Below are 26,373 nucleotides of genomic sequence, written 5' to 3' on the forward strand. Positions count from 1 at the left end.
TCTCCATGTCTACTGAAGGTAGGACAAGAGAGATCTACATTAAATATTAGGAAAAACTTTCTAATTATAAGGTAATTAAGCACTGAATAGGATTCAGAGGAGGTTGTAGAATCCCTGACATTGGAGGTTTTAAAGAACAGGTTAAACAAACGCCTGTCAGAAATGGTCTAAATATGCATGATCCTGCCTCAGTGCAGCGAGCTGAACTAGATGCCTTCTGGAGGTCCCTTCCAGCCTTACATTTCTCTGATTATATGTATCCATCTAGGGTGACAACCTCATATGTCTTTGGGGCAACATCTTGTGACACCCCTGCTGTTTGCAACCAGTGTTTCCCATCGCAGAGATGCACAGCATCATTTTCATGAAGTGGTGCAGCCATTCCCCACAGCTGCTAAACCAGCCAATGTAGCTGTGTGGGGTACTGCAGCCACATGCACATAGATAGGTCTGCAACTTCCCTCCAGGCCTAGTCTCTAGATCAGTGGCTCTCAACCTTTCCAGACTACTGTACCCCTTTCAGGAGTCTGATTTGTCTTGCGTACCCCCAAGTTTCATCTCACTTAAAAACAACTTGCTTACAAAATCAGACCTAAAAATGCAAAGGTGTCACAGCACACTATTACTGAAAAATTGCTTACTTTTTCATTTTTACCATTATAAAAATTAATTATAAAATACATCAATTGGAATATAAATATTGTCCTTACATTTCAGTGTATAGTATATAGAGCAGTATAAACAAGTCATTGTCTGTATGAAATTTTAGTTTGTACTGACTTCACTAGTGCTATTTATGTAGCCTGTGTAGTAAGAAGAGAGCCTGAGACGCACACATGCAGCCAAACATCTGTCAACAGCCTGTTGTAAAACTAGGCAAATATCTAGATGAGTTTATGTACTCCCTGGCAGACCACTGCGTACCCTAAGGGGTACACATACTTCTGGTTGAGAACCACTGCTATAGAGTGCCCCAAAACTGCTCTTTCATGTCAGTCCCCTGTAGATTGGCAGAGAGACCAGCCCTGTGGTGTGCCGGGGTACACAGGCACCTGTCCATGACCACTCAGTTAACTTCATCCTATAAAACCCCTAGGCTGAGCTTTAGTAGTTTCTTGTGCTGGCCCTCCACACCGAGCAGAATTTGACTGTATGTGCAAAAGGACGATAAATCACTGTATGAAACAAAGTGCTGAAATAAAAGTGATAGTATCAGGCCACCCAGTGATTTGGCACCAGAGTTTGGAACATATTCAAACATCACCTGCCAGCTCTGCTGCTTGAAAATGCAGCAACAAGCTGATGTTTGTGCCTACCTACTTCCAGATATCTCATAATAATTTTAGACTATCAAAGGTGTATCCTCTTGTAATACAGCTTGTTATGACAAAATTCCATAAAAAGCTGAAAGGGCAGATGTGATGAGTCTTCTCGGACTGACGTGTAAGCTTTCAAAAGAGTGTTTTGTAGGAGAAAGGTTAGGCCTGACTAAACAAAGCGGGGGTCAAAAGTCAACATTTTGAAGAGAAGCTTTCTGATGAAAATAGCAAAGAAATTATGTCAATTATTTTTTTATTGCTTTCTCTGCCACCTCACCCCTGCATTAATAATTTTTTCCAATAATCTGGTTGACATTTAAAACATAACAATCCTGCAAAACATTATGAGGTGATGCAAGAGATACATTTGTTTAGGAGAGTTCATCATTATATTCTATCTACTAAGGTTTGCTTCACAAGTTCCTTTGGGTATAATATGGTTCCTCGCTGTTTTTCCTGATCTATTGTATAGAGTTCCCATCAACTGTTAAAGGACTGCTGCATTCCACTGTAAAGATGGTTGCATTTCAATGACTCTGGCACTCAACATTTTGCAGCAAGGTGTCCGAAGTTTGCAAAAATTTGGAGATGCTTTGGATGAAAGTACTCAAGAAAAAAATTCCTAGATCAATGCACAGGGTCATTTGATCCACCTTAGTGATTTTTTTCTCTTTACTCATGGAGACAGAATATAATTTTACTTATGTTTAGTTTGAATCTTTATCCAGTGTATTGTAGTCAACCACCCAGTATATTTCCATATCATAAATAACATAGGCTCTTCTACTTAAACGAAAGAAAGAACCTCTCTGTTAGGAAAAACCTCACATATTAGATTTCTATAACCTCATATCAGAGAGAAGTTCAAATACCCTGCCCATTGCCTGGCTACACAAACATACCAACATAAATATAACAAATAATCAAAACAACCTAACATGTAGGACTTGATTGTCAGGTCTAGCCAAGTAGATTCTCCAAGCTTCCTAGAGAAAAGGAAAGAAGTTTGCTCAAGCAACGTTTTTTCACTGGTCCGTATATCCTTTATAAGCTCCTCTATTAATAATAATAGCACCAATGCCTTTCTAGCCAGAATGACCTTCTACCAATGACCTTCCAGGGGAGGAAGCTCAACAGGGAAGTTCTCTGCAACTGGGGGCCCCACCTGGAGGGGGTAGGTCTTTATTTTGATATTGCTTGCAGGTTTTACAGAGGAAGGTTTGCTTCAGCCCCTGCCTCCAAGATCATTAATCTCTTCCTGCCCTGGTCCAGGGTAGGGTTCATTCAACTCATCGGAAGAATTTTCTTGTAATGGTGCTTCCTCCTACAAATTTTCTTGTACGGGGGTAGAGTCTGGCCCAGGGACTCATCTGCATCCCTCATGGCTCTGCTTGGTATTATATGTCTTTGGGAGGATGTAAAAAACTCAATAGCTAATGCTAGACACAAGACTGGTTTCATTAGAAGAAGCACATTTGGTGCTCAGCTCACTGATTGGTTGCTGTTCTAAATCATACTACATTGTGCAAAATACTGGAAATCCAAACTACGAGTGCATTATCGGTGCAAATTAGTGTAGGAGATTGGTGCTCTGGAGCATGAGGGACAATCTTCACCAAAAAGATGACTAATTTCCCTGTCTGGTCCATTTGATCACTGGTTTTTTGACATTGTGTCCCGCCCAAAAGGATTATGTACATACCAGCATCTTCTACATTTCCATATTTTGAGATGAACTCTCTTTTCCCCCCATTACCTGTTTAGAGCAGGATTATCCCTTACCCTATGCACCTGCATAGGAGAGGAAGGGGCATAAAATTAATCCATGGTGTGAACTACGTGCATCATGGGTCATAGTGTGGGATGGAGTGTAGCCTCCACTGAGCTGCTACAATGGTACAAATGGTTTTTCAGACTGAACATAAATCTTCAAAATACTGGATTTATATTGAAAATGCTGCTAAATTAGTAATACAATAAACCAAAAACACCTATTTCCCACCGCTGATCCAACATGCTGACTAGGCTAGGGGTTAGACAAAGCTATTACATCAGCTCTACACCAGCCTGGGAGGTGTCCTGTACAGGGAATATCTCTGGGGACTGCTTTTCCCCTTTCAAGGCCCATTTATGATGCCAGAAGAGTACAAAGGTACCATAAGGTAACTAACAATGAGGCCCATTACTCACTGAAATATTTTTCAGTATTCATCCATTTGTTTTATGGCTAAAAGTCCACTCTGAAGCATCTTGTGGTATTTAAAAGAAAGTAGCTATCTTCACAGGAACACAGTGATCATAATTTTCAGTAACAGAATCACAGAACTATCACCCAGGCTGTTTGACCTGCCTCTCAATAATGTAATAACCAGATTCGCAAGACCTCATATGCCAAGCACCAGCAGGTCTGCCAAATTTGCAAGAAGATGATGGAAATCATGACACAGAAGGTGCAGACTAATGACCTGAAAGAAGTTATCAATAAGCTGATCCGAGACAGCATTGGCAAAGACATAGAAAAAGCCTGTCAATCCATCTACCCTCTTCATGATGTGTATATACGCAAAGTGAAGATTTAAGAAGCCCAAGTTTGAACTGGGCAAGCTGATGGAACGGCATGGGAAAGGTGGTGGCGGCACTGGAAAACCTTCTGGGGACGAGATAGGCGCTAAAGTAGAGAGAGCCAATGGCTATGAGCCCCCAGTGTAAGAGTCTGTCTAGAATCAAAAATGGATGCAAAAAATAAAAAAAATTAGTATACAAAAAAAAAATTTGGCTGGAGATATGCTTATCAACAACTGCAATGGTTCAGCCTGAATAAAAATGATGATATGCATATTGGAAGTTCAATCCACATATCTGGTAAACTGGTACATTTGAATTTTTAAAAAATATTTTTCTAGTATATTAGATTCAAGAAAACAGGGTGCAGATCTGGGGCCAGGGAACATAGGACTTTGTATTAAAAACTGCTTTAATGGAGAGTAAGAGTTGGAAATAAATATTTACTAGTTTCCTATGTTTCATGTTAATTAAAGAAGCATGTGCGTGTTTCTTGATAGGCTTCTTTGATGGCAGTGGCCTTTACAAAGGTTGTAAGTCTAATGTTGCAATGTTCATAACTGGTGAAAGCATCACAGAGATTCTCTATTTACAGTGAAAATAGATTGGCATTGCTCTTGATCATCTCATCAGGGCTAACACAGGGTGGCATTATTAAATCTCAGAAGAAACACCATCTGTTTCATTTGTAATTGGGAAAGATGAACTGTGTTAAAATAAGAACCTAGCTAATAAATCTTTGCTCTTCCCTCACTCTGAACCTTTTTATTAAGATTCAAAAAATACAATTAAGGCTGTGTCCTCGCATAGAAAAGGAGATAAAGGTCCCCAATATGACTGTCTAGTTGACCTTCCCCTTCCTGATCTCTACAATTCTTGGTAAATTTTGTTGATATGATTACAGGGCAGCCTCTTTACTGGGTTGTGATGCAGCTGAATTAGGATATAGTGTTCTCTGAGGCATTCAGTGTACTCCAAAGAGATTGTTTACCTCTGGACTATAGCATTTCTGTGGCAGTCTAACTGATGACATACCAAAAAGAGTTAGAATCATGAAGGAACAAATAGCAATTTAGCATGAAGACAGTTAAAAACAATGAGATCTATTAACGTAGATCTATTAATCTGACTAACTGATTTGAGAACAAAGCTGGGCTTTCTCTGTTTTCAGGATAAATGGTAAACAAATGACTAAAGCACCTCCAACACAAATGTCTTATTTTTATTAATAATGATAAACTACATGAGTACAAAATATTATTTTTTCTGGTATCAATTCCCAGAACACAGTTATTAAACCCTGCAGTTTCTAATCTAGGCAATAAATGTAGGTCAAGGAAATCAGAAAACCTACATCTGTAAATTTTTAAACCATTTCTTCAATCTCAAGGAAGAAAAAGTTTGCTCATAATCACACCAAGGTAAACTTTGCTTTACTCAAGATTTTAGTTAAAACTAGTTGGAGATCTATTTTTGTTTGATTACCAAGGCTTTTTGAAGCTTTGTTACATCATCATTACATATTACATTGTGTAAACTAGTTCTAAATAAATTTGAATTCAAGGTGTCCAACTTTACTTTATAATCAAATCATTATTGCTATTGTATGAGCTCCAAACAGAGAGACACTTTAATAAAATATTATCTTGAATCGTTAATGTCACAGTGAAATGGACCTTTGACCTAATACCATAGCAGCTCCTTTAAATAGTATAATTTATGCATTCCTAATTGACCATCATATGAATACCAGGTATCATATTAACAGGGTATATCAATCGGTAATAGGAAATTATTACAAACTTGATATATATGACAGATACTGTGACTGCATGGTAATATAAAATGTATAACCATTATTTACTTTATTTCTTTTCAAATATTCCACAAGGTCTTCACATTGCTGCTAATGGTTTAAAATTCTAAAGTTTAATTATATGTAATTCTAAATAACATGGCTTTTTTACAATTACAAGAACATAAAATGGTCAAAACTTGTAACTTTAAAAAAAATAATCTTTAAAGATTACAAAATCTATAATAATTTCAGATTTCCATCTAACACGGCTGCTACTCTGAAAGATCTTCCATCTGTAATGGAAGCCATATCACTCCAGACATTTAAAACTAGACCATAGTAATGTTTACCCCAGATGTTCAAAAATCATGACTCAGGCTCCTCAAAACTGTGTAATTTTAAAAAGAAATGTGTTCTTATTTCCCTTCTTTTTTTTTTTTTTTTGAGTCTTTATTTTACACTTGGGTCACATTTTCAAGCTTTTTTCCAAAACCAGATGGGTTAGAAACTTTTAAATGAAAGCCTAATCACATGCCTCTTGGAACTAAGGCTTCTGGGAAAACACAAAAACTATGCGACTCATGATTAAATCATAAGAATTGGCAACAGTGACTGGACAAAACACAGATGAATATACTGTTGCTGCGTTAGAAAGGATATGGACTAGATGAACTAATAGGTCTTTTCCATCTCTAGCTACTATGAATCTAAAGTTTAAGAGGAATTACACACATTGTTATTCTGCTTCTCTTAATGTATCATCTTGCAGGATTCTTATTCCTGGCTCTTATCTTATCAATACAAGATTAATGGAACTACCTAGTTGTTAAAGTTTTTTGATTCTGAAGGGCAGGGAGTTCTCCTGTTGGCATAGGTAACGCAGCTCCCCAAGAGGTGGTAGCTAGGTCAATGGAAGAATTCTTCCATCAACCTAGCAGTATCTATACCGGAGCTAGGTCATCTTAACTACATCTCTCGGGTGTGAATTTTTCACACCCCTGAGCAACATAGCTAGGTTGACCTAAATTTTAGGTGTAGACCAGGCCTAAGAATCCTGCAAGATTATTTTTTTAGAAAGGCAGAATTACAAGATATGGTCCCTTAATTACCTGAGCAATTACATTGAACACAATGGGACTACTCATGTATCTGAAGTTAAATACCTTACTGAATTGGGGTAGGGGATAAAAGTAAGTCCCCCTTTTCTAAAGTTACCATCTGAGGAGGATTCTTGCTCCTAGAGCTCAAGGGATGTCCCAAAAGAAAATGTGAGCACAACTGCTGTGAGAAAGAACAACAGGCCAATGCTAACAGTATGTACAGGAAAACTTTTTACATATACACAGAAAGAAAATATATACACACACACACTATGTTTATCTATATTGCATTAAACAACTATGTTAAGAGAACATTATGGTTGCCAAATCAATGAATGGATAGTTACTCAATATTTCTTTTTATTCTCCTAATTCAACATGTAGACACAGGCCTGGGGCTAGTCTACTACAGATTCTTTGGGTATAGTTAGGCCAGCAAAGTCTCCTGATGGAGATGCAGCAAATGCTGGCAAAATGAGTTCTTCTGCCCACGTAGCTATACCACTTCAGGGATTCCAAGGCCAGAAGGACTATTGTGATTATCTAATCTGACCTACTGTATAACACCGGCCATAGAACTTCCCCAACATAATTCCTAGAGCAGATCTTTTAGAAAAACATCCAATCTTGATTTTAAAATTGTCAGTGATGGCCAACATTAGCTATGCAAACAAAGGCACTCTTCTGTCAGTATAGTTGTGTGTCTAGACTAGGGGTTTTGCTGGCATAGATATGTCGCTTGGGGGTGTGTGTGAATTTTTCTCACACTCCTAGCTGACATAGCTATGCTGGCAAAACTTTGTAGGGTAGACCCAGCCCTTATTTACCACATACGTCCAAACCCTGCACTGAATACAAAATTAATTACCTCATGGGAGTTTCCAAGGTGCTTTCACTATAGTATCTGAGTACTTCACAAATATTGATGAATTTATCTTCACAATGCCCTTGTAAGGTGAGGTGGTTTTAACACCCACCCATACCCTTTTACAGTGGGAGAATGGGGACACACAGAGAGATTGAGGCCAAAAATTGTCAGAAGTATGCACTAAACTTGGATAGACTGCTTGAGACATCTAAGGCTGTGATTTTCCAGAGTACTTACCATTTTAATAGGACATTATATGCTCAAAAATACAGCTTCCATTGCCTTCAGGTGAAGTTGAGAGTGCTCAGCACTTCTGAATATCTGACCTCAGGTGTTTCATGTTCGACACTCTAAAAATGAGGAACACACAATTAGTGGCTAAATTTTGGCTCAACTGGTTAAGACTAGTATTCTCATAGGAACTCTGCGGCAGAGACAGGGATAGTGTCCAATTCTCCAGGGTTGCATTCAGAAGCTTTTGCAACAGATGATACAGGGGTACTAGAGCCAACAACCTTATTCATTACACAATCTTGATTCATACCCAGCATAGGTCCATCCTTTTGCACTGAATGTGCAAAAAATAGCATGCAATCATGTAATTAATTACTGAATCATAGTGCATGTGGCACAAGCAACCTTAATGCTGTTTTTTCCAACTTTTGAGTGTTTGACTTTGCAAACAATGTTATTTTAATGTTTTATTTGTTTATTTTGAGTGTACTTTCCTAAGTTGATTTCTGGATACCCATCTTGCTCTGTCAATCTGTTGGGTACCCAGAAATCACCTACTACAGGATAGGCCCAACAAGGACAATAACAGAACACCACTGGCCATCACATACAGCCCCCAGCTAAAACCTCTCCAGCGCATTATCCACGATCTACAACCTATCCTGGAAAATAATCCCTCACTCTCACAGACCTTGGGAGGCAGGCCAATCCTCGCTTTCAGACAACCCCACAACCTGAAACAAATACTCACCAACAACTACACACCACACCACAGAAACACCAACCCAGGAACCAATCCCTGTAGCAAACCTCGTTGCCTACTCTGTCCCCATATCTACTTTGGCGACACCATCAGAGGACCCAACCACATCAGCCACACCATCAAGGGCTCATTCACCTGCACATCCACTAATGTTATATATGCCATCATGTGCCAGCAATGCCCCTCTGCCATGTACATTGGCCAAACCAGACAGTCCCTCCGCAAAAGAATAAATGGACACAAATCGGACATCAGGAATGGTAACATACATAAGCCAGTAAGTGAACACTTCAATCTCCCTGGTCATTCTATTACAGATTTAAAAGTCACTATCATTGAACAAAAAAACTTCAGAAACAGACTTCAAAGAGAAACAGCAGAACTAAAATTCATTTGCAAATTTAACACCATTAATCAGGGCTTGAATAGGGACTGGGAGTGGCTGGCTCATTACTGAAGCAGCTTTTCCTCTCCTGGAATTGACACCTCCTCATCTATTATTGGGAGTGGACTACATCCACCCTGATTGAATTGGCCCTGTCAACACTGATTCTCCACTTGCAAAGTAACTCCCTGCTCTCCATGTGTCAGTATATAATGCCTTCATCTGTAACTTTCACTCTATGCATCTGAAGAAGTGAGGTTTTTACCCACGAAAGCTTATGCCTAAATAAATCTGTTAGTCTTTAAGGTGCCACCAGACTCCTTGTTGTTTTTGTAGATACAGACTAACACGGCTACCCCCTGATACTTGATGATTTTTAGCAGCTGATTCAGGATTTTTGAATACTTGAGATTGACAATACTGTGCCACTCACAGCAAATTGTTCAGATCTTCCCACTCCCTTCTACATACTTTGATCAAAGTGAAATAGTTAATGCTGACATTTAAATTACCACTAATAGGCATCTATACTAACACCCATCCAGATGACTGGCCAGTTCACATTTCTCTGAAGAATTATTAAATCAGCAAAGTATTCTTTAAGGCCTTGTCTGTACTAGAAAGGGTTTGTCTGTATAGCTATATTGGTAACTCCTCCTTGTGTAGACGCATGGGCTATACCAGTTCTCCAAAGAAAACGTACTGGCAAAAGCATTTTGCTGGTATAATTGCATCTACACAAGGGCTTTTGTCGGTATAAATATGTTGTAAAAAAAACACATACCATAAGAGACATTACTGGCCAAAGTTTATAGAATAGATCAGGCCTTAGATACAACCAATGGCATGATGTCTCTGTGAGTTTGCAGAATTATAATAATTGAGGTTGGTCTACAGCCAGAACTTGCCCCAGTTTAACTAAAATCAGATTTCAAATTGATCTAGGGGTTTGTCTACAGGGAAGTTATACTGGCATAAGGTAGGGTATGAATTTAAAGCTCTATAGTTATACTGGTATATCTCCCTGCTTGAACACTCTTATCCTGGAATCAGGCTATGTCTATACTATGGACCTTTCAATGGCACAGCTGTACTGCTATAGTTGTGTTGCTGTAAGTCTCCTATGTAGCTACTCTATGCCAGCAGGAAAAAGCTCTCCTGCAGGTAAAATTAAACCACCCCTAACAAGCAGCGGTAGTTACGTTGGGAGAGCATCTCCCACCAACATAGTGCTGTCCACACCTGCACTTTTGTCAGTGAAACTTTTGTCAATCAGGGGGATTATTTTTCACACCCCTGACCGACAAAAGTGCTAGTGTACACATAGCTTAAGTCTAGTGCCTTTTTCCAGTTTACCTTATGTCACTTTGAAAGTGTTTTAAACTGGGCTTGTCTACACTTAAAATGCTGCAGCTGTACCACTTTAGCACTTCAGTGAACTTTCCTGTCGACCTAGCACTATCTATGCCTGGGGTTAGACCAGTTTAAGGGCATGACTTGGGTGTGGATTTTTCACTCCTGTGAACAACGTAGTTATATTGACTAAATTTCCTAGTGTAGACCAGGGCCTTGGCTACACTGGCGCTGTACAGCACTGCAACTTGCTGCGCTCAGGCGTGTGAAAACACGCCCCCCGAGTGCAGCGCTGTAAAGCGCCAGTGTAATCAGAGCCTGCAGTGCTTCACTCTCACTCGCAGCGCTGCAAGCTACTCCCCTCGGAGAGGTGGAGTACATACAGCGCTGCAAGAGCTCTCTTACAGCGCTGGCGGCGCGACTACACTCGTGCTTCACAGCGCTGACGCTTCAGCACTGTGAATTCCCAAGTGTAGCCAAGGCCCAGGCCTTAGCCAAAAAAGCCCATGCTTATTCCAGAATAAGAGTGTTCACATGGGAGAGTTAGACAGCATAGTAGTTTAACTAGTAGTATAACTGGAAAAACCTGGCGTAGAGAAGCCCTTAGTTATACCAGTGCAAACCCTTAAGTGGACAGCCTGATGTCAGTTTGCCAGGCTTATCTTTTTCAGGCCTGGTCTATGCTTAAAACTTTTGCCAGCATAGCTAAAACAGTCGAGCGTGATCAAACCCAGTTGACACAACTCTGCTCGCAAAAGCCTTAGCACCCACAAAGTTAGATTGGTAAAAGGAGCCCTGCGCCCAGCACAGCTATGCTAGGAACTTGCACAGGAGTGAATCCACAGCTCAGGGGTGCTGAGAGCCATCGAACCAAACTGTAAATCATGTATATGATGGAAACCACTTCAAGCCAAGCGTACAGCAGCATCCCTACTTCCACCACTTATGCTAAAGCTAATTCACTAAGTACACCACGCCTAATGGGTGACTAAGCAGAGACTAGGATGGGCCACATGCACCAGTGCCTCGGTGCCGCTCTGCACTTAGGGCACCATCCAGTGACGGACTGGCTTCCTCCTCCAGCTGCCACTCATCGCTTCCAGCCAGCGCTACGCCCTGCCCTCTCCCTCTGCCGCAGCTCTGATTGCCTTCCCCCGCCCTTTCAGCTGCCTAGCCAGCCCCGCCCGCCTCTAAACTCCCCCCCCCCCTTTCGCTCGAGCGCGCCCGCTCCCCGGCCCCCCACCTCCCCGGCCTGGTGGCGCCTGCGCAGTGCGGCGGGGAGGCGGCGGCGCGCGGGGGGCCGTGCGGGCGCAGGAATGTGCGTTACGGTTAAATAGTGGGCGCAGGAGGGGCCGCCGCGGCGCTCGGAGCCGGGCAGCGCAGGGAGGCGGCGGCGGCGGGGCTGGGGAGCCGCTGGGCAGGGGACGGGCGGGCTCCATGGCGCGGCGCGGCTTCCTGGGCGGCAGCGCCTAGCTCCTGTGAGAGACGCTTCCCCGCCGGGACCGAGCGGAGCTTGGCCGCGGCCGGTGCCGGGCGGAGCGGGGCCGCGTCTGCCGGGCGCGCCGGGGCTTGGGGCGGGCGGCGGCGGCGGCGGCCGGGGCACCTCCGCCTCTATGATGAAGCTGAAGCCGAACCAGACGCGGACCTACGACCGGGAGGGCTACAAGAAGCGGGCGGCGTGTTTGTGCTTCCGCAGCGAGCGGGAGGACGAGGTGAGCGCGCCGGGGCAGCGGCGGTGGAGGGGGGCTGGGCACGGGGGGAGAGGCCGAGGGCCGGGTCCCTGCGCCGGAGCCAGGCTTGGGGGGCTCCTATCGCCTGTCCCCGCCGGTGCCTTTGTCCCGCGCGGGGTGTCGGGGGAAGAGGCTGTTCCGGGGCGAGTCCCGCTCTCTTTCCCCTTCCCTCGCCCCGGGGCAGGGTAGCGGCAGCCGCATGGCTGGGTGCGAGACGTCCTCCCTCCCAGGCTGCGTGGCGTTTGCCTAAGGCCCGATCGGGTCGCTTTGCGGGCCAGGGCGCCGGTCGTGCCGCTGCGCTTCGCCCTGGCTAGCACGGGGCGCAGGGGGGCGGGCGGCTCCGGGTTTCAGACCGAAAATATCACGGTGAGCCTGTGAAGAAGGAAGGTTGCGGGGCTCTCCGACTTCTCGGCTTTTGTACGGTGAATTGGAGCTAAAAGCGGGCTGTTCAGACCCTGGTTCCGCGCATGTGGCAAAAGCGGCATCATCTCGGCATAACCTGTGCGCATCGCCCTGCCGGGAGTCTCGTGCCGCTCACGCACCCGTAGCTCCATCAGTCGAACAGATGTCTCTTTCGCAGTATAACGTAGCGAAACATCACTTCGATTACTTTCTTTCTTGTGTTGCAACTTCATTATTGGGGGGGACTGAAATATTTAGGACTATCACCATTTTATAATCAACAAACCCAGCGTGTAAAGCGGAGTGCTGACAGATAGGCGGCACCAGCTCTGATTTGTGGCCAGAATCGGTATAGGGGGCGAAAACGGGGTTTCTGAATCTATTGTCTTTTTAGTTTGTAGGGTATTTAGAATTATGACTTGACTGTACAGCAGTCTTGGTGCTGACGTTAACCAGAACTTGATTAGCTTACAGTAACTTATTTAATGCTGACTCTCTTAATTTAATGTATATTCATTATTTGCGTTTTTTACCAAATATTTGGTTAATCGATTTGTAATTTAACAGATTGTACTGCATATATTTGAAGATGAGGTATACTTGGTATGTTATGACATAGTGTTATGATGAACTTGGGATAAACCTGATTGTGCCCTACTAGTGAATTTGCATAGTTGTCTTGGATTTTTACTTTTCATTGAGTGAAATTTGAGTAGTCTTCAGTCCCCACAAAACTCTGCTAAACACTTTACAGTTTAAAAATATTGTATAGACATTTTCTACATTGCATTGACTTTGAGGAAAGTTGAAATGGTGAATATAGATGTGAGCAAGGTCTTACATTGCAGCAAATATAGGAGACAACAAAGTTCTGTACCCTTAATCAAGGTCAATTGCACAGGCAGTCATTTAAGAACTTTTTTGATGGTTGCATTGCATAATGTAATTAGACATTATCTGTGATTTGGAAACATAAAAGCTAGAAACTTGAGTTAATAACGTTTTTAAATAACTAAAATGGTCATAAAACTTATCTACCAGAAATTTAAGACTTGTGTTTTCCCCCCTCATCTGCATATGGGAAGAAGTCTTTTTTTTCTAAACCATCTTGCAGGTTTCTTATTCCTAGAATATGGCACCTTAGTGTGAGACCGAAGAAGTCCCCTATCAGAGTATGACCCTTGAGGTCTGCAATAGCTGGGGAGATTATCCTAACTTCTGGACATTCCACTCAATTCCTCTTTTACCATGGTCTGCAAAGGAGCAACCTGCAAGAGACTATTCCCTGGTCTACACTGCAAACTTGTCAGTATAACTGTGTTGCTCAAGGGTGTGAAAAATCCACACCCCTGAGCGAAGCAATTATATTAACCAAACTCCCGGCGTAGATGGTGCTAGTGCTTTCTCTGGTCGGTGGCATCTTTACTAAGGGTACGTCCATATTGGCGGGTAGTGTTAGCTGTATCGGGGATCGATTAATCACATCTCATCTAGACATGATAAATTGATCCCCGAATCGACACCTGTACTCCACCTCCGCAGGAGGAGTAAGCGGAGTCGATGGGGGAGCCGTGGTGATAGATTCGCTGCCATGAGGATGGCCAGGTAAGTTGAACTAAGATACTTTGACTTCAGCTACGCTATTGCATAGCTGAAGTTGCGTATCTTGGTTCCAATCCCTCTTCTCTTCTCTCCTCCCACCCCCCCACTTCTGTGTAGCCCAGGCCTAAGTGCCACAGCGGTGTTGTAGGTGTAGACAAGCCCAGGTGTTCTGGTACACTTCAATGCTTTTGCATTTGTTTTTCTCAAATTTGAGTGCCTATCTCAATACTCAAGAACTGGTTTTTGTCTTGGTGCTCAGACACCTGTTTTGTCCCGCACTTCAGCACTGCTACTGCTTTCTTGTCTCACTTAATCAGCTGATATGAGCCAGCTGTAGGTGTTTAATTGCGGTGTAGACATGCCCTGTTTTTTCACACCCCAGAGCAACAAAAGTTTTGCCAACATAAGTACTGGTGTAGACATGGCCTTAATTTAGGTGTTCAGAAATATACTGTTTCTTTACATTCACATACTCCTTTCCACCCAACTTCCTTGAACAGCTAGTCATTTGTTGAATTAACTCTTAAGTCACATGAACTATATCATTATGTAACCTCAACAGAAGGTATGAAAAAGCAGTAACTTAATTCTTAATTTCATTAGTTTCTTTGTGGTCCTCAAACCTCTTGTTAGGCTCCTAGTGTATGTTCATCATTTGTTCATATTACTTAGCCTAGTACTTTCAGCAACACTTGGGGTTTACTCTCTAGTATAGCCTCCCCAGTTTGCTTTTGATTGAGATGGGGCTTGCCAAGTGCTGCAGTAAATTCTAAACACTTAGCTGCTGTAATTAGAATTCATCCATATCTGCATTTAGTATGCATTAACCTCTTTTTGGTACTGTCCAAGACACACTAAGAGTGTACACTTCTTAAATGTGATGCAGTCAGATTGTAAATGAAATCTGTTATGTACCATAGCCAAGGCTGGCAAACTCCCAAAACCAGAAGTGTCTAAAAAGATGCACAGGTTATCTATTTTGACTTAATTATGTTGAATGTCAATATATTACATAGGCAACAACATTGCTTTAAAGAAGCATCATAATATAAAAGCATTTACTGTATAGCATAATATAAAAGCTCCAAGAAGCAACTAGTATGTACATGTAGTGAATGTTTGCCGCCTCTTGTATTGTAGCTCCTTGGTCCTAATTGATCTCTGCATTCTTTTTTGTGGGGGAATTAATAAAATAGAAGGATCTCCTGCCTGATTTCGCCACTGAGTTGTTTCAAACAATGTCTCCTTATTAGTAGGATCACTTTTTCTTATGTATGGGCCTGGATTGAATGAGCTTTCCAGATGATTACCTTTGATGTAAAAAGCTGTCTGGCGCCTGTCCATTTGAGAGACTAGTTCTGTTCATATTGCATACCTGCAGACTGCAGTCACTTGGGCTATATTTGCACTAAGAAAAAAGGTGTAGTTTTAACATGTTAGCTGATTGAATTAGGGTTTACCTCAGCTGTGTTTAAAAACACAAATGTCTTCTGTACACTAAGATTTTAACATGGAGCTAATACATGTTAAAATGCTTTCTTTTGCCTAGAAAACATGCCACATACCCTGTCTTGATTATGGGAGAGTGTTTTTAAAAATTAGCTAATCTGACATTAAGGTGTCATATGCAGTGTTGCATCGATGTTGGTCTCAGGATATTAGCAATACAAGGTCCAATAAAAGATACTTCCTCACCCACCTTGTCTCATCAAGATGTCACGTTTGTTAACTTAATTTTAAACAGGGAATATCTTATTGTTTTTAAAAAGCACCGTTTCCCCCAGTAAATACAAGTCCTAATTGAGTGTCTGAAATGTGCTTTAGGCACTGTCTAATACCTAAATTTGGGGGCACAGGGCTTTTGCCTGGAACATATTCCTCTCACTTAACTGTCAGAGTATCAGAGGAGTAGCCGTGTTAGTCTGAATCTGTAAAAAGCAACAGAGGGTCCTGTGGCACCTTTGAGACTAACAGAAGTATTGGGAGCATAAGCTTTCGTGGGTAAGAACCTCAGAAGATCTGAAGAAGTGAGGTTCTTACCCATGAAAGCTTATGCTCCCAATACTTCTGTTAGTCTTAAAGGTGCCACAGGACCCTCTGTTGCTTTTAACTGTCAGAGTAGAATTTGTTCATAGGTATATTGCAAAGTTTTTGTTCAGTGTAGTTTTCTGTTAGTGCTGGCTTGAGAGAGGATGGTCTTGGTTTTGTAGTGTTCTATAATATTTGGCCAGTTTGACCTGTTAAGTTTTGGTGTCTTTGGACCTAAAGAATTTTGGAGCCATTATCTAAATTTAAATACTAATATCAAATACCTAGAAGCAAAATCTCTCCTCTGCAAAGATGTAGTGTGCTCTTCTAAGTATCTTAATGCCAAGACAGGTCAGTGATATTTAATTGGTCCTCCTTACAACTGAATGAGCCTCAAAGGGTAGGTCTACACTTACATCTGGATCCGGCGGTAAGCAATCGATCTTCTGGGATCGATCCCGGAAGTGCTTGCCGTCAACGCCGGTACTCCAGCTCGGCGAGAGGAGTACGCAGCATCAACAGGGGAGCCTGCCTGCCGCATCTGGACCCGTGGTAAGTTTGAACTAAGGTACTTCAAATTCAGCTACGTTATTAACGTAGCTGAATTTGTGTACCTTAATTCGAAGTGGGGGGTTAGTGTGGACCAGGCCAAAGGTGTATGAACTGTTTTTTCCTACTTCAGCAAATGAACTACTGACATGCTGATCCTTAAACCACGCTCTTTCCCCACTAACTACAAGTAGCGGTAAGCACAACACCAAGAGAAAAATGGCTCTTGCAAGGAGCCCAAAGCGATTGTGATACTGAAGTTTTACCAGTAAAAACTACATTCTGCTTCAATTTGGGCTCATTATTCAAGCTCAAGTGAGATTCCATTTGGTATGGCTGTGGTGTGCATTTATGGTGCGGGAGATGTTTGCATAGTGGTCCAAGTCTTTGTCATTTAATTTTCTCAACCGATTTTCAGTAGAGCATAGGTCTGTCCAGCTTAATCATACAAAGACTGTCCTGTTCAAGCTCTTGGGTATTAACATATGTAAAGGGACTTGAGTTCAGGTCACCTGTATATAATGTTGGCCCCACCACCCTCTTACGGTCCTTTCAACACTATAATAAAAAAAAAAAATCAGGGAACCTGGTTACAACAGTTTGTACTCTGGATGAATTTAAGATTGTAACAAAACTGGGCAACTAGGGTACAGCTCAGGGGACAACTGTAGGACTAGTGGCATCATGTGATCACAGGTACAAAGATACTGAAAGTGATGAAATGGAAGGATATTTTTATTTAGTGAACAGTCATTTAACTTAAATGCTCTACAAATAATTGGGAACATCTGATTCAGGAGTGCTGACTATCCGTTAAGGAGAGAGCAACTTTCCAGTTTGGGGCCTCCAACAAAGTTAGGTTAAACTTCCATGTTTTGTTTCCAAGTGTGTGGGGGTGTGTATGAAGGGAAAAAAGGGGGAATGGGGTGCAGCCTGAAGAGTTTGAGACCTTTCTGGCCTTCATACAACATAAGGGCAGACTTTTCCTTTTTAGAGGTCACCTTTCAATGCAGCAGCTGCATGCTGATTACTCCACACTGTTTAATCTAACTTTAATACTGTATAAAATGCAGGTATAGTCATCAAAACTTTAAATTAAAAGTTTACCAGTGTAAATGTAGCTAATAAAGTTACAAACTTAATGAAATGTGTTTAAAAAGTGACCTTTTTAGCCCACACACAAATACAGCTACTTAGTGTTCTCTGAGTTAAGCGAGGTACCTTTTAGCATTTCATGTTAAATCACATCAGCCAAAAAGATTGCTTTGCCCTTCTGTCATATTAACATGATTATAAATTGAGCATGGCAACCGCTTTGCGGCACTTTACATGGAACTGAGGAAAACAATTCTGCCAAAATTTTAGGTAAAACTTAAATATCTTACCTTCTTTGGCACTAGCAAACAGGAAGCTTTCCCTGAAAAATGGGGAGGCCCAATGCTATCAGGTTGTGCATCTAAGGTTTTATTAAGCAGCATTGCACATATATTGATGTCTTAGGGCAGTGGTTCTCAACCTTTCCAGACTACAGGACTCCTTTCAGGAGTCTGATTTGTTTTGCTTACCCCCAGGTTTCACCTCACTTAAACTACTTGCTTACGAAATCAGACCTAAAAAGACAAAAGGGTCACCGCACACAATTACTGAAAAATTGCTTATTTTGTCTGTATGAAATTTTAGCTTGTACTGACTTTGCTAGTACTTTTTATGTAGCCTGTTGTAAAACTAGGCAAATATTTAGATGAGTTGATGTACCCCCTGGAAGACTGCTGCATATCCCCAGGGGTACATGTGCTCTGGTTGAGAACCACAGTCTTAGGGCTTGCCTATATGGGAACATTTACTGGCATAACTATACTGTTTTAATTATCAGTATAACTCCCCATATGGACAGTTATTGCAGAATAAGAGTACTTTTAGCCAGTTTAGTTTGTTGCAAAGTGGAAAAGGCACTGGAGCAGATGTGGTGACATGGAGTTACTGATAACTTTAGCAGTTACATAGTTCTGCCAATACATTCCCAATATAGACCATTCCTGAGGTATCAATACATGTAAAATGCTACTTAAAGCTGCACAACCTGGTAGCATTGGTCCTCCCCAATCTTCAGGGAAAGTTTCAGTTTTAAAGTTTTTTGTTGTTGTCTTCCTCAGACTTCAGTTTCTGGAGTCCAAGCTGAAATGGTAATATTATGGACCCATGGTAAGCTCAGTTACAGAAGAGAAACTATTTTAGAATTAAAACTAGACAGTGATTCTTAAAGTCAGATCAAGGAAATATCTAATAGTATTTTAACTTAACTAGAGAAGCAGGCTTAACAGAACTCTTTAGTCCAAAAACCCATATACATCACTTCTTGTAAATGAGAAACGCTTTGAACAAAATCCCACCAGAAGCTGTAAAAGCATCTACCATGATATGTAGTCAAGAACACAAGCTTTTCTGTGCTTCGTGGTATGGGGCGTATGTATTACAGGTGTATTATAAGTGGCTCTTATAGTTAAGGTTTCACTATACTTCCCATTATAAACTTTAACCACATGGGCTGAAATATTCCATGATGGTTATCCATCTTGGATTTATTTAAAAAAAAAAAAAAAAAAATTCATTTGAAGTGGCTTCTTGGTTTTTGAGATTAGGGAAAAATGTTTGCAAGTTTTGTTTAATATGGGCCAACCATTTTGTTGAGGGGCTCTAGCTTTGGAGTGGAAACTTGAAATTTGGCATAGGGGTTGCTTTGGTATCAAGGGCATGCCTTTTGCCAGCCCTGTGAAAATTTGACCAAGTTTGGTCAAGTTATGAGATTGTGCAAACTTAGGTTTTTCAGATACTCTGAATAGCTAGTTTAGTAGTAACAATTCTCCAAATATTTTGTCTGCACGGAGTAGGGTTAGGCATTTGACAAGTCAGATATTGTCAAACGTCAAAAATGGTAAAATATTTTAAAGCACTAATTTATTAGAATAGTAATAAAAGAGCAAGATGTTATGGTTTCCTGTAGGCTTAGCCTTAGATACTTAGGCCTAATTCCAAAAAACAAGTTATTCATGGAGTTATTTTAACTCAGAAAAATGGGATAGTGAAATGAAGTTCTGGGAAAAAACCTACCTTTTTTTAGCAATGTTAGGTTAGCACTTAAATGCTAAAGTTTTTCAAACTAAACAGTTACAAAAGATGTATGAAATTAAATGCATAACAACCATGAGACATTTTTTAAATGCAGTTTTGATAGGTAGGTAGCCTGCCACATTTTAAGCAACTTAATGGCTATGCACCTATTCTTTTTGTTGAGAGAGGAAGTTTAATGACTGAATTCTTCTCCTTCCTCCCCACTCCATTGAGTTAACTTCTTTGTTTGTCTAGTCAGTTTAGATTGTAAGCTCTTTGGGGCAGAGACCATGTCTTTGTTTAATGTGCTTTGTAAACTGCCATGTACAGTAACTCAGATTCTACAAACACCTTGGGAATGGAGGTTGTTCGTAACTCTGAAATGCTTGTAATTGTGAACAGAAAGTTGTGGTTCTTTCAAAAGTTTAGAACTGAACATTGACTTAATACAGCTTTGAAAGTTTACTATGAAGAAAAATGTGGGTTTTTTCCCTTTATTTTTTAGTAGTTTAACACAGTACTGAACCATATTTGCTTTTTTGTCTCTGCTGCTACCTGATTGTGTACTTCTGGTTCCAAATGCAGCATGTGGTTGACTGGTCAGTTTATCTCTTGTGTTCCTAATTGAGGTTCTACTGTGCATTGATGGCCTATTATACAAATAAAGATCGTGGTGTTGTAGAAGATTCTAGCCAATTAAGATGCTCAACTTTCAGTTAATTCATCTCACTAGCAGATGGCACCATGATGCAATCAAAAAGGCAGGCTGCTGCCTACATTAGGACTTCCTTGCAGGAATATTTAATGTCTGATCATGTTCAAATTGACCAGCTTGCCAGGCCTAGCACTGAGCATGAGTTATCGCCTCTCAGCACCTGTGTGCTGTCCAAACTGCACGTGCCATCCCCATAGAGCAAGTGAGCATTCCCAGGGCTGCAGGGGCTGAGAAGGACCTCCCCTGCAATTGCTCTTTCTAGCTGTTGTGGGTCACTCTGGCATTAAACACTGGAACTGAGAGAAGGGAAACTCTCTCCTGTCTGTCAACAATCCTCCTGACATGCAGCCGAGGAGGAGGCGGCGGCGGCAGCAAGTTGAGGAACAGGGTGGATAGAAGTGTGTGTGTGTGTGTGTGTGTGTGTGTGTGTGTGTGTGTGTGAGAAATTGTGGGGCAAGAGCTGCTCAGGAGGAGAGGTGTGAAGAGGGAGGATACAGATGGGTCTCTAACCACTAGGGCATTCCCCTAAAGAACCTGGAACTGAACAAATATTCTTGAGTCTAAACATTCCTTTGCTGTCTAGCAAATAGCACTTGTGAAGTGTCTCCATCCCCCTCTAGTGGCTTAACCACATAGAAAATACCAGTCTGCTGCCAGTTATTCCATTAGCTCAAGTGTTAGAGGACTGTGCTGTGGATCTAAAGATCCCAACCCTGCTAATACCACCATTTGGGGATGGGTAATATGGTTCTACAAGACTGGATTTTTTTTGTTAAACCTTTAAAAACTGTATCCAAGGAACTTGAATGGTAAGGTTCCAAAGGGAAGCACTCAAAAGTTAAGATATGCCAGAATTCAGGTACAAGAATATGCACAAGTCAACTTTGATTTTGGCATTTTCTAACTTTGAGTGGCTGACTTTGCAACCTTAACATTTTTAAAGTAGATTTTGAATTTGTTATACATAGCTTTGTTATTACATAACGTTATTCCAGAACATGAGGTGTTAAATCTTAAGCATTTTATTATAAGCAAAGAGATCAAAAGAGCCCAAGAGAAACATGCAATAATGTTTCCTTCAGTTACTAAAGACTAGTCAAACTTTTACAGCTGCATCTTGAGTTTCTTCCCAGAGTTTTTTAATCCTCCTGTTTTTTCTAATAGTGCTTTCTATATAACAAAAGCCCCATGATGCCACATGTTTTGTCAATTGGTATATACCTATGACTTTAACCACAGCTGGGTTAGGCAGCTTCCAATTGCTTCTTATGACCAGGAGATTGCTAGCAGCTTCTCTTCCTCCTTGAATGCAGGGTACAGCTATTTCTGTACTTCATATATGGGGTAAAAACTTGCTCAGTAAGACCTATTGGGAGGCTAGCTTTTGCCTCCCTGCTTCAGTTGAGCTGCAGCCACACTGGCTCACTTCTCTTCTGTGGCAGGTGGAAGAGATTAACTTTCTCTCAGCTTCTGGGAGAAGTTTAAATTTAGAGGTGGGTGTAGCTAGCTAACCTATCCAAATCACCTTCATTTCACATAAGAAAGAATCCCCAAAGAAGAGGGGACTGGTCATCAAAGATGAAACCTCCCCAGGCTTTTGGGAAAGAGGACAAAATTTGGGTGAGGGATCCCAAATAAGTGATAGTATGGCAAGAAATCTAATTCCTTGCTATGCAATTTGAGAGCCTTCCTTCATAGATAAAAATTCCTCAAGCTATGACCATGTCAAATAAGTGTTGCATTGTTTTCTGAGCCTAGTGAAATTTTGATGTAGAACTCCAGGAACAGTCATAGGCCATGTGTTAGTTTGCTTTCTTGCTTGCATTCATCTCAATGTTTGTAGTTGACAGCTCCATTGTTTTACTAAAACAGTAATGGTAATGATTGTGTAGAGAAAAGCTCTTGGCTAGCATTTCACAGGTTGCCCCAGGTTATCCGAACCTGGAATTTGATTCTCTAAAGAACAGAGCAGTGGGGGAAATGGTTCTTGGCAGCTTGTGCTGCTGAGTTCATGAGCTGCTATGCTCTGAACAGTTGGAGTTTTTCAGTGCTCTCATTCTTAAGTCACAAATGGATGGATCACTGTGGCCAAATCAGTCTGATAGGATGGGATGCATCTTCTAGCCAGCTATAGATGGCAGGTGTCTTTAGCTGTAGTTAGTCTGATATCTAGAACTAGTGAGGCATTGAGTCCAAAATTGCATGTTGCCTTAATTGGAGCAAGCGAGCTCTCTAGGGAGATTGTATATGTGGGGAGTTCTCCAAAGCACTTCCTTCTCCCCATCAGCATAACCTATTAGCTTCCACTTCGTTTTCAGCTAGTTATTTATCCTGGTGCAGATAATACTCTGCGAGATGGTGCTTGTTTTTATGTTAGCAAGAGCTAGGTGCCAGTGAATTGCTGACACATCCCATAGGGTCTAATGAATGTCCCAGTGGCTTCATGCTTAATAGGATAATGGGGAGTATTTTGCGTTGTGGAACTTCACAAGTGAGGTTCCTAGGTGTGGTGTAGTTCACCTTAGTGATCCTCTGGGTTCAGAATATGAAGGGCTGCAGATTTTTGTGCTCATTCATTCAATACTGCTACATCTCTGAGGAAGGACAGATATTTGGTGACTGACTGTATCAAATGAGAAATCCAGCTGTATGTCTGCCCATTGAAAGATGAAGTCATCTATTGGCACAATAAATACGATTTATCCCGTGTCCTGGCTGAAACTTAGGCCTGGTCTACACTAACCCCCCAATTCGAACTAAGGTACGCAACTTCAGCTACGTGAATAACGTAGCTGAAGTCGACGTACCTTAGTTCAAACTTACTGCGGTCCAGACGCGGCAGGCAGGCTCCCCCGTCGACTCCGCGTACTCCTCTCGCCGAGCAGGATTACCGGAGTCGACAGCGAGCACTTCTGGGTTCGATTTATCGCGTCCAGACAAGACGCGATAAATCGAATCCAGAAGTTCGATTGCCTGCCGCCGAACCAGCGCGTAAGTATAGACATACCCTTAGGCCTTGGCTACACTGGCAATTCACAGCACTGCACTTGCTGAGCTCAGGGGTGTGAAAAAACAACCCCCCCCCCCCCAAGCGCAGCGCTGCGCGCTCTCTTGCAGCGCTGCGCTGCGCAGCACGCTCGGAGAGGTGGAGTACTTGCAGCGTTGCGACTACACTCGCACTTCACAGCGCTGCCGCGGCAGCACTGTGAATCTGCGAGTGTAGCCAAGGCCTTAATTGTCAATATTCTGGGTTCTTTTCAGTTAACAAATTAGAAGTGGCTGTTAGCACCCCTCTATTGGCTTGCTCACAAATGTGGTCACTGAGAAGCATGTGATAATTTCTTAAGTGTTGGCCATGCCTTTGCCTGGTTCAATTAGACTTCCTCCTTCAAAGAAGGTGCTAATTATTTCTGGTAGGGGGTCCCAGATATTCCTGACAGTTCCACTAGACATGAAGAGTATGGATCAGAGTAAGCTCGCGGGATTTCCTCTTCCATGAATGGACCAAATTCTTGGATGGAGATACTCTTATGGTATCTTACTTGCATCTGAAGAAGTGAGGTTCTTACCCACGAAAGCTTATGCTCCCAATACTTCTGTTAGTCTTAAAGGTGCCACAGGACCCTCTGTTGCTTCTTATGGTATTATGTTGCAAAATTAGAATGAATTGAATGAGATTTGTGCCTTAAGATTTTTTTCTTGGGTGTTATTAACTAGAATATCCAAAAATATTATTGCCTCACATTACACTCAGAGTTAAAATCTTGTTTAGTGCACTTTCTATTCAGAGGAAAACTTTACAGGACAGGTGGGAGTGGGAGGAGAGGTGGTGAGCCAGACAAAAGCTTCAAAGTGAATACTGCTGACTTGTAACCAATAATCTTCACACTTGTGGGTTTCCTTACTGTAACTATAATTATGAAGTCTGGTCATCTTAACATGCATTTGTATCCATTTCTCAAAGGGTACGTTCACTCTATAAACAGTCCATCATACAAACACACCTTAGTGGTAACTGTTGTTCAGGTCAATAGTAAAATTTTATGTAGTCATGTTAAAAATGCATGGCTTTATGCTAAGCTTCCAGTCAGGCCAAGCATCCTGATTTATCCCCTACTAGTAAACTGGAATTTGTTTTCAGTCCTTAACTAAACAATAAATGCTGATTAAAACCATTCCACTAAGCTCTGAATGATTTAATGTAATAGTCATCACAATTACTGGTTGCTTTCACGTGACTCCACTAGTTTGATCAGCATGAAGTTGTGTGTAATGTTCATGTTATGTGGAATGTCAGCTGTGCTTAGCATTTAATCATCTTGTAAGGTTTTAAAGTTGCTCTTTGAGCATTGTTTAAGTGGATCCCTATTCAAGCAAATACACACACCATCCGGTTACAAGCTCTGAACTTTCTCAATAGCACCACTTATGTATGCACCCTCCCTATATACCCATACCAATGGATATAAGGGGAATCCGCCTTAATTCATAAGCATTGAGCAGAATCTTGGTGATGACCATTGCTTAACTCTGTTTTTTTCCCTAGGAAACTGGGCTTTCAGTTAAGGTAGAAGACCTTACTTACTAAGACTGTGTTTGGGGCCTCATTTGGCTGTTTTCTTTAGTCTTTATGGTTGCCCACATATTGTGGGTCCGCTTCCTTGTTTGGGGGACGGTGGAGACTGTCTTTAAGCTATGTCCCCCTGCATTATCATATGCTCATGACAGATGATATACTCCTGGTGTTTGCTCTGCCTTGGGAAAAATACAATTCCAAATTCTACTCCATGTGACTGAGCTTCTCCAAATCCATATGTGGAGCATGAGCATAGCTCTCAAGAACAATTTGTGGGAAGTGGCAATGCAGGTCTTATTGCCTACATGTAAGGCACTGAATTGGAACAGACCTTGATGTTGAGTCCAACATCAGCAGTCAAACACTCTACAGCCAGAGAAGCCTTGATGTCAGGTGTCTCAAGGTCCTGTAAAGCAAGTTCCAGTGCATACAAATATCCTAGAGAAATCTCAGATACGACTTTTCCATTCCCCAAATCTTCTGTTAATGGTGTTAGTGCTCAATGGCAGCATTGATGTAAAGTCTTCACAGCAAGTTTGAGATGCCTTCAAGTGATGCTGTTCTCGGACACCATTATTCTTTGGAACTAAGGGAGAAAAGGTAAAAAGTCTCAAGTCTTGTGATTTCCCTTCTTCCCCCACAAACATAGTAACTGCTTCAACTCTGAAAGGTTGGTGTTGAGGAGGAGGGGGGTTGAGGGACTCATTTAGTGACAGGAATCTGATGCCTTGCTTTTGGATATAATCTTGATAGGCAGTTTTCACTGCTGGATGCTTCTACACCATCAGATTTGGTGATTCAAAATGTCTGGCATCTGTGGTGATGGCCTTTTTATTGCCTTTCCATGTGGCAGTTTCTTCCTCTGCTGTCCTCAGGAGAGAGCACTCTTTTATTTGTCTTTTCCCTAAATCGTCCATTTATTTCACAAAGATCAGATTGAAGGACCCAGAGGATTAGTCAGCCTCACCCCTAATTATGCTGGGGTCTGATGTTCATTCCAGAATATCTCTCAACACTGTACACCTGTATTTGGGTAAACAGATGTGCCACTTACAGGATTTGTTAGCCCTTGGATTCCAAAATGGAGATACTATGAGCTCCTTGACCTGATCGGGCAATACAGGCTAAGCAGTTTGGGGTCCAGAAAAGCAAGATTCTCCAGTGCCCCAAAAGGATTGCTTCCAGTTAGATCTTCATTTGAGCTTCCATAAGGACTTGTGCATCTCAGGTGTCCTTTATAAAGGTTGTCCATTCTCTGAACAACTAGTAGCTGCATTTAGA

At 41.7% G+C, this 26,373-nt stretch overlaps 1 protein-coding gene across 2 annotated transcripts in view; it reads left to right on the plus strand.

Annotated features, from left to right (window-relative positions):
* Window positions 1-11,782: 11,782 nt before the first annotated feature.
* NUDT4 (nudix hydrolase 4) overlaps window positions 11,783-26,373 on the plus strand; it is a 43,323-nt gene continuing 28,732 nt past the window's right edge. The window contains exon 1 of one of the 2 annotated variants that reach the window (XM_034772685.1): window positions 11,783-12,094. In XM_034772685.1, coding sequence (XP_034628576.1) covers window positions 11,996-12,094 — 99 coding nt within the window. In that variant the 5' untranslated portion in view covers window positions 11,783-11,995. The remainder of the gene's footprint in view (window positions 12,095-26,373) is intronic. The other variant, XM_034772693.1, reaches the window with a different exon arrangement.

Source organism: Trachemys scripta, chromosome 1, assembly GCF_013100865.1.
Source record: "Trachemys scripta elegans isolate TJP31775 chromosome 1, CAS_Tse_1.0, whole genome shotgun sequence".
Taxonomy (NCBI): Eukaryota; Metazoa; Chordata; order Testudines; family Emydidae; genus Trachemys; species Trachemys scripta.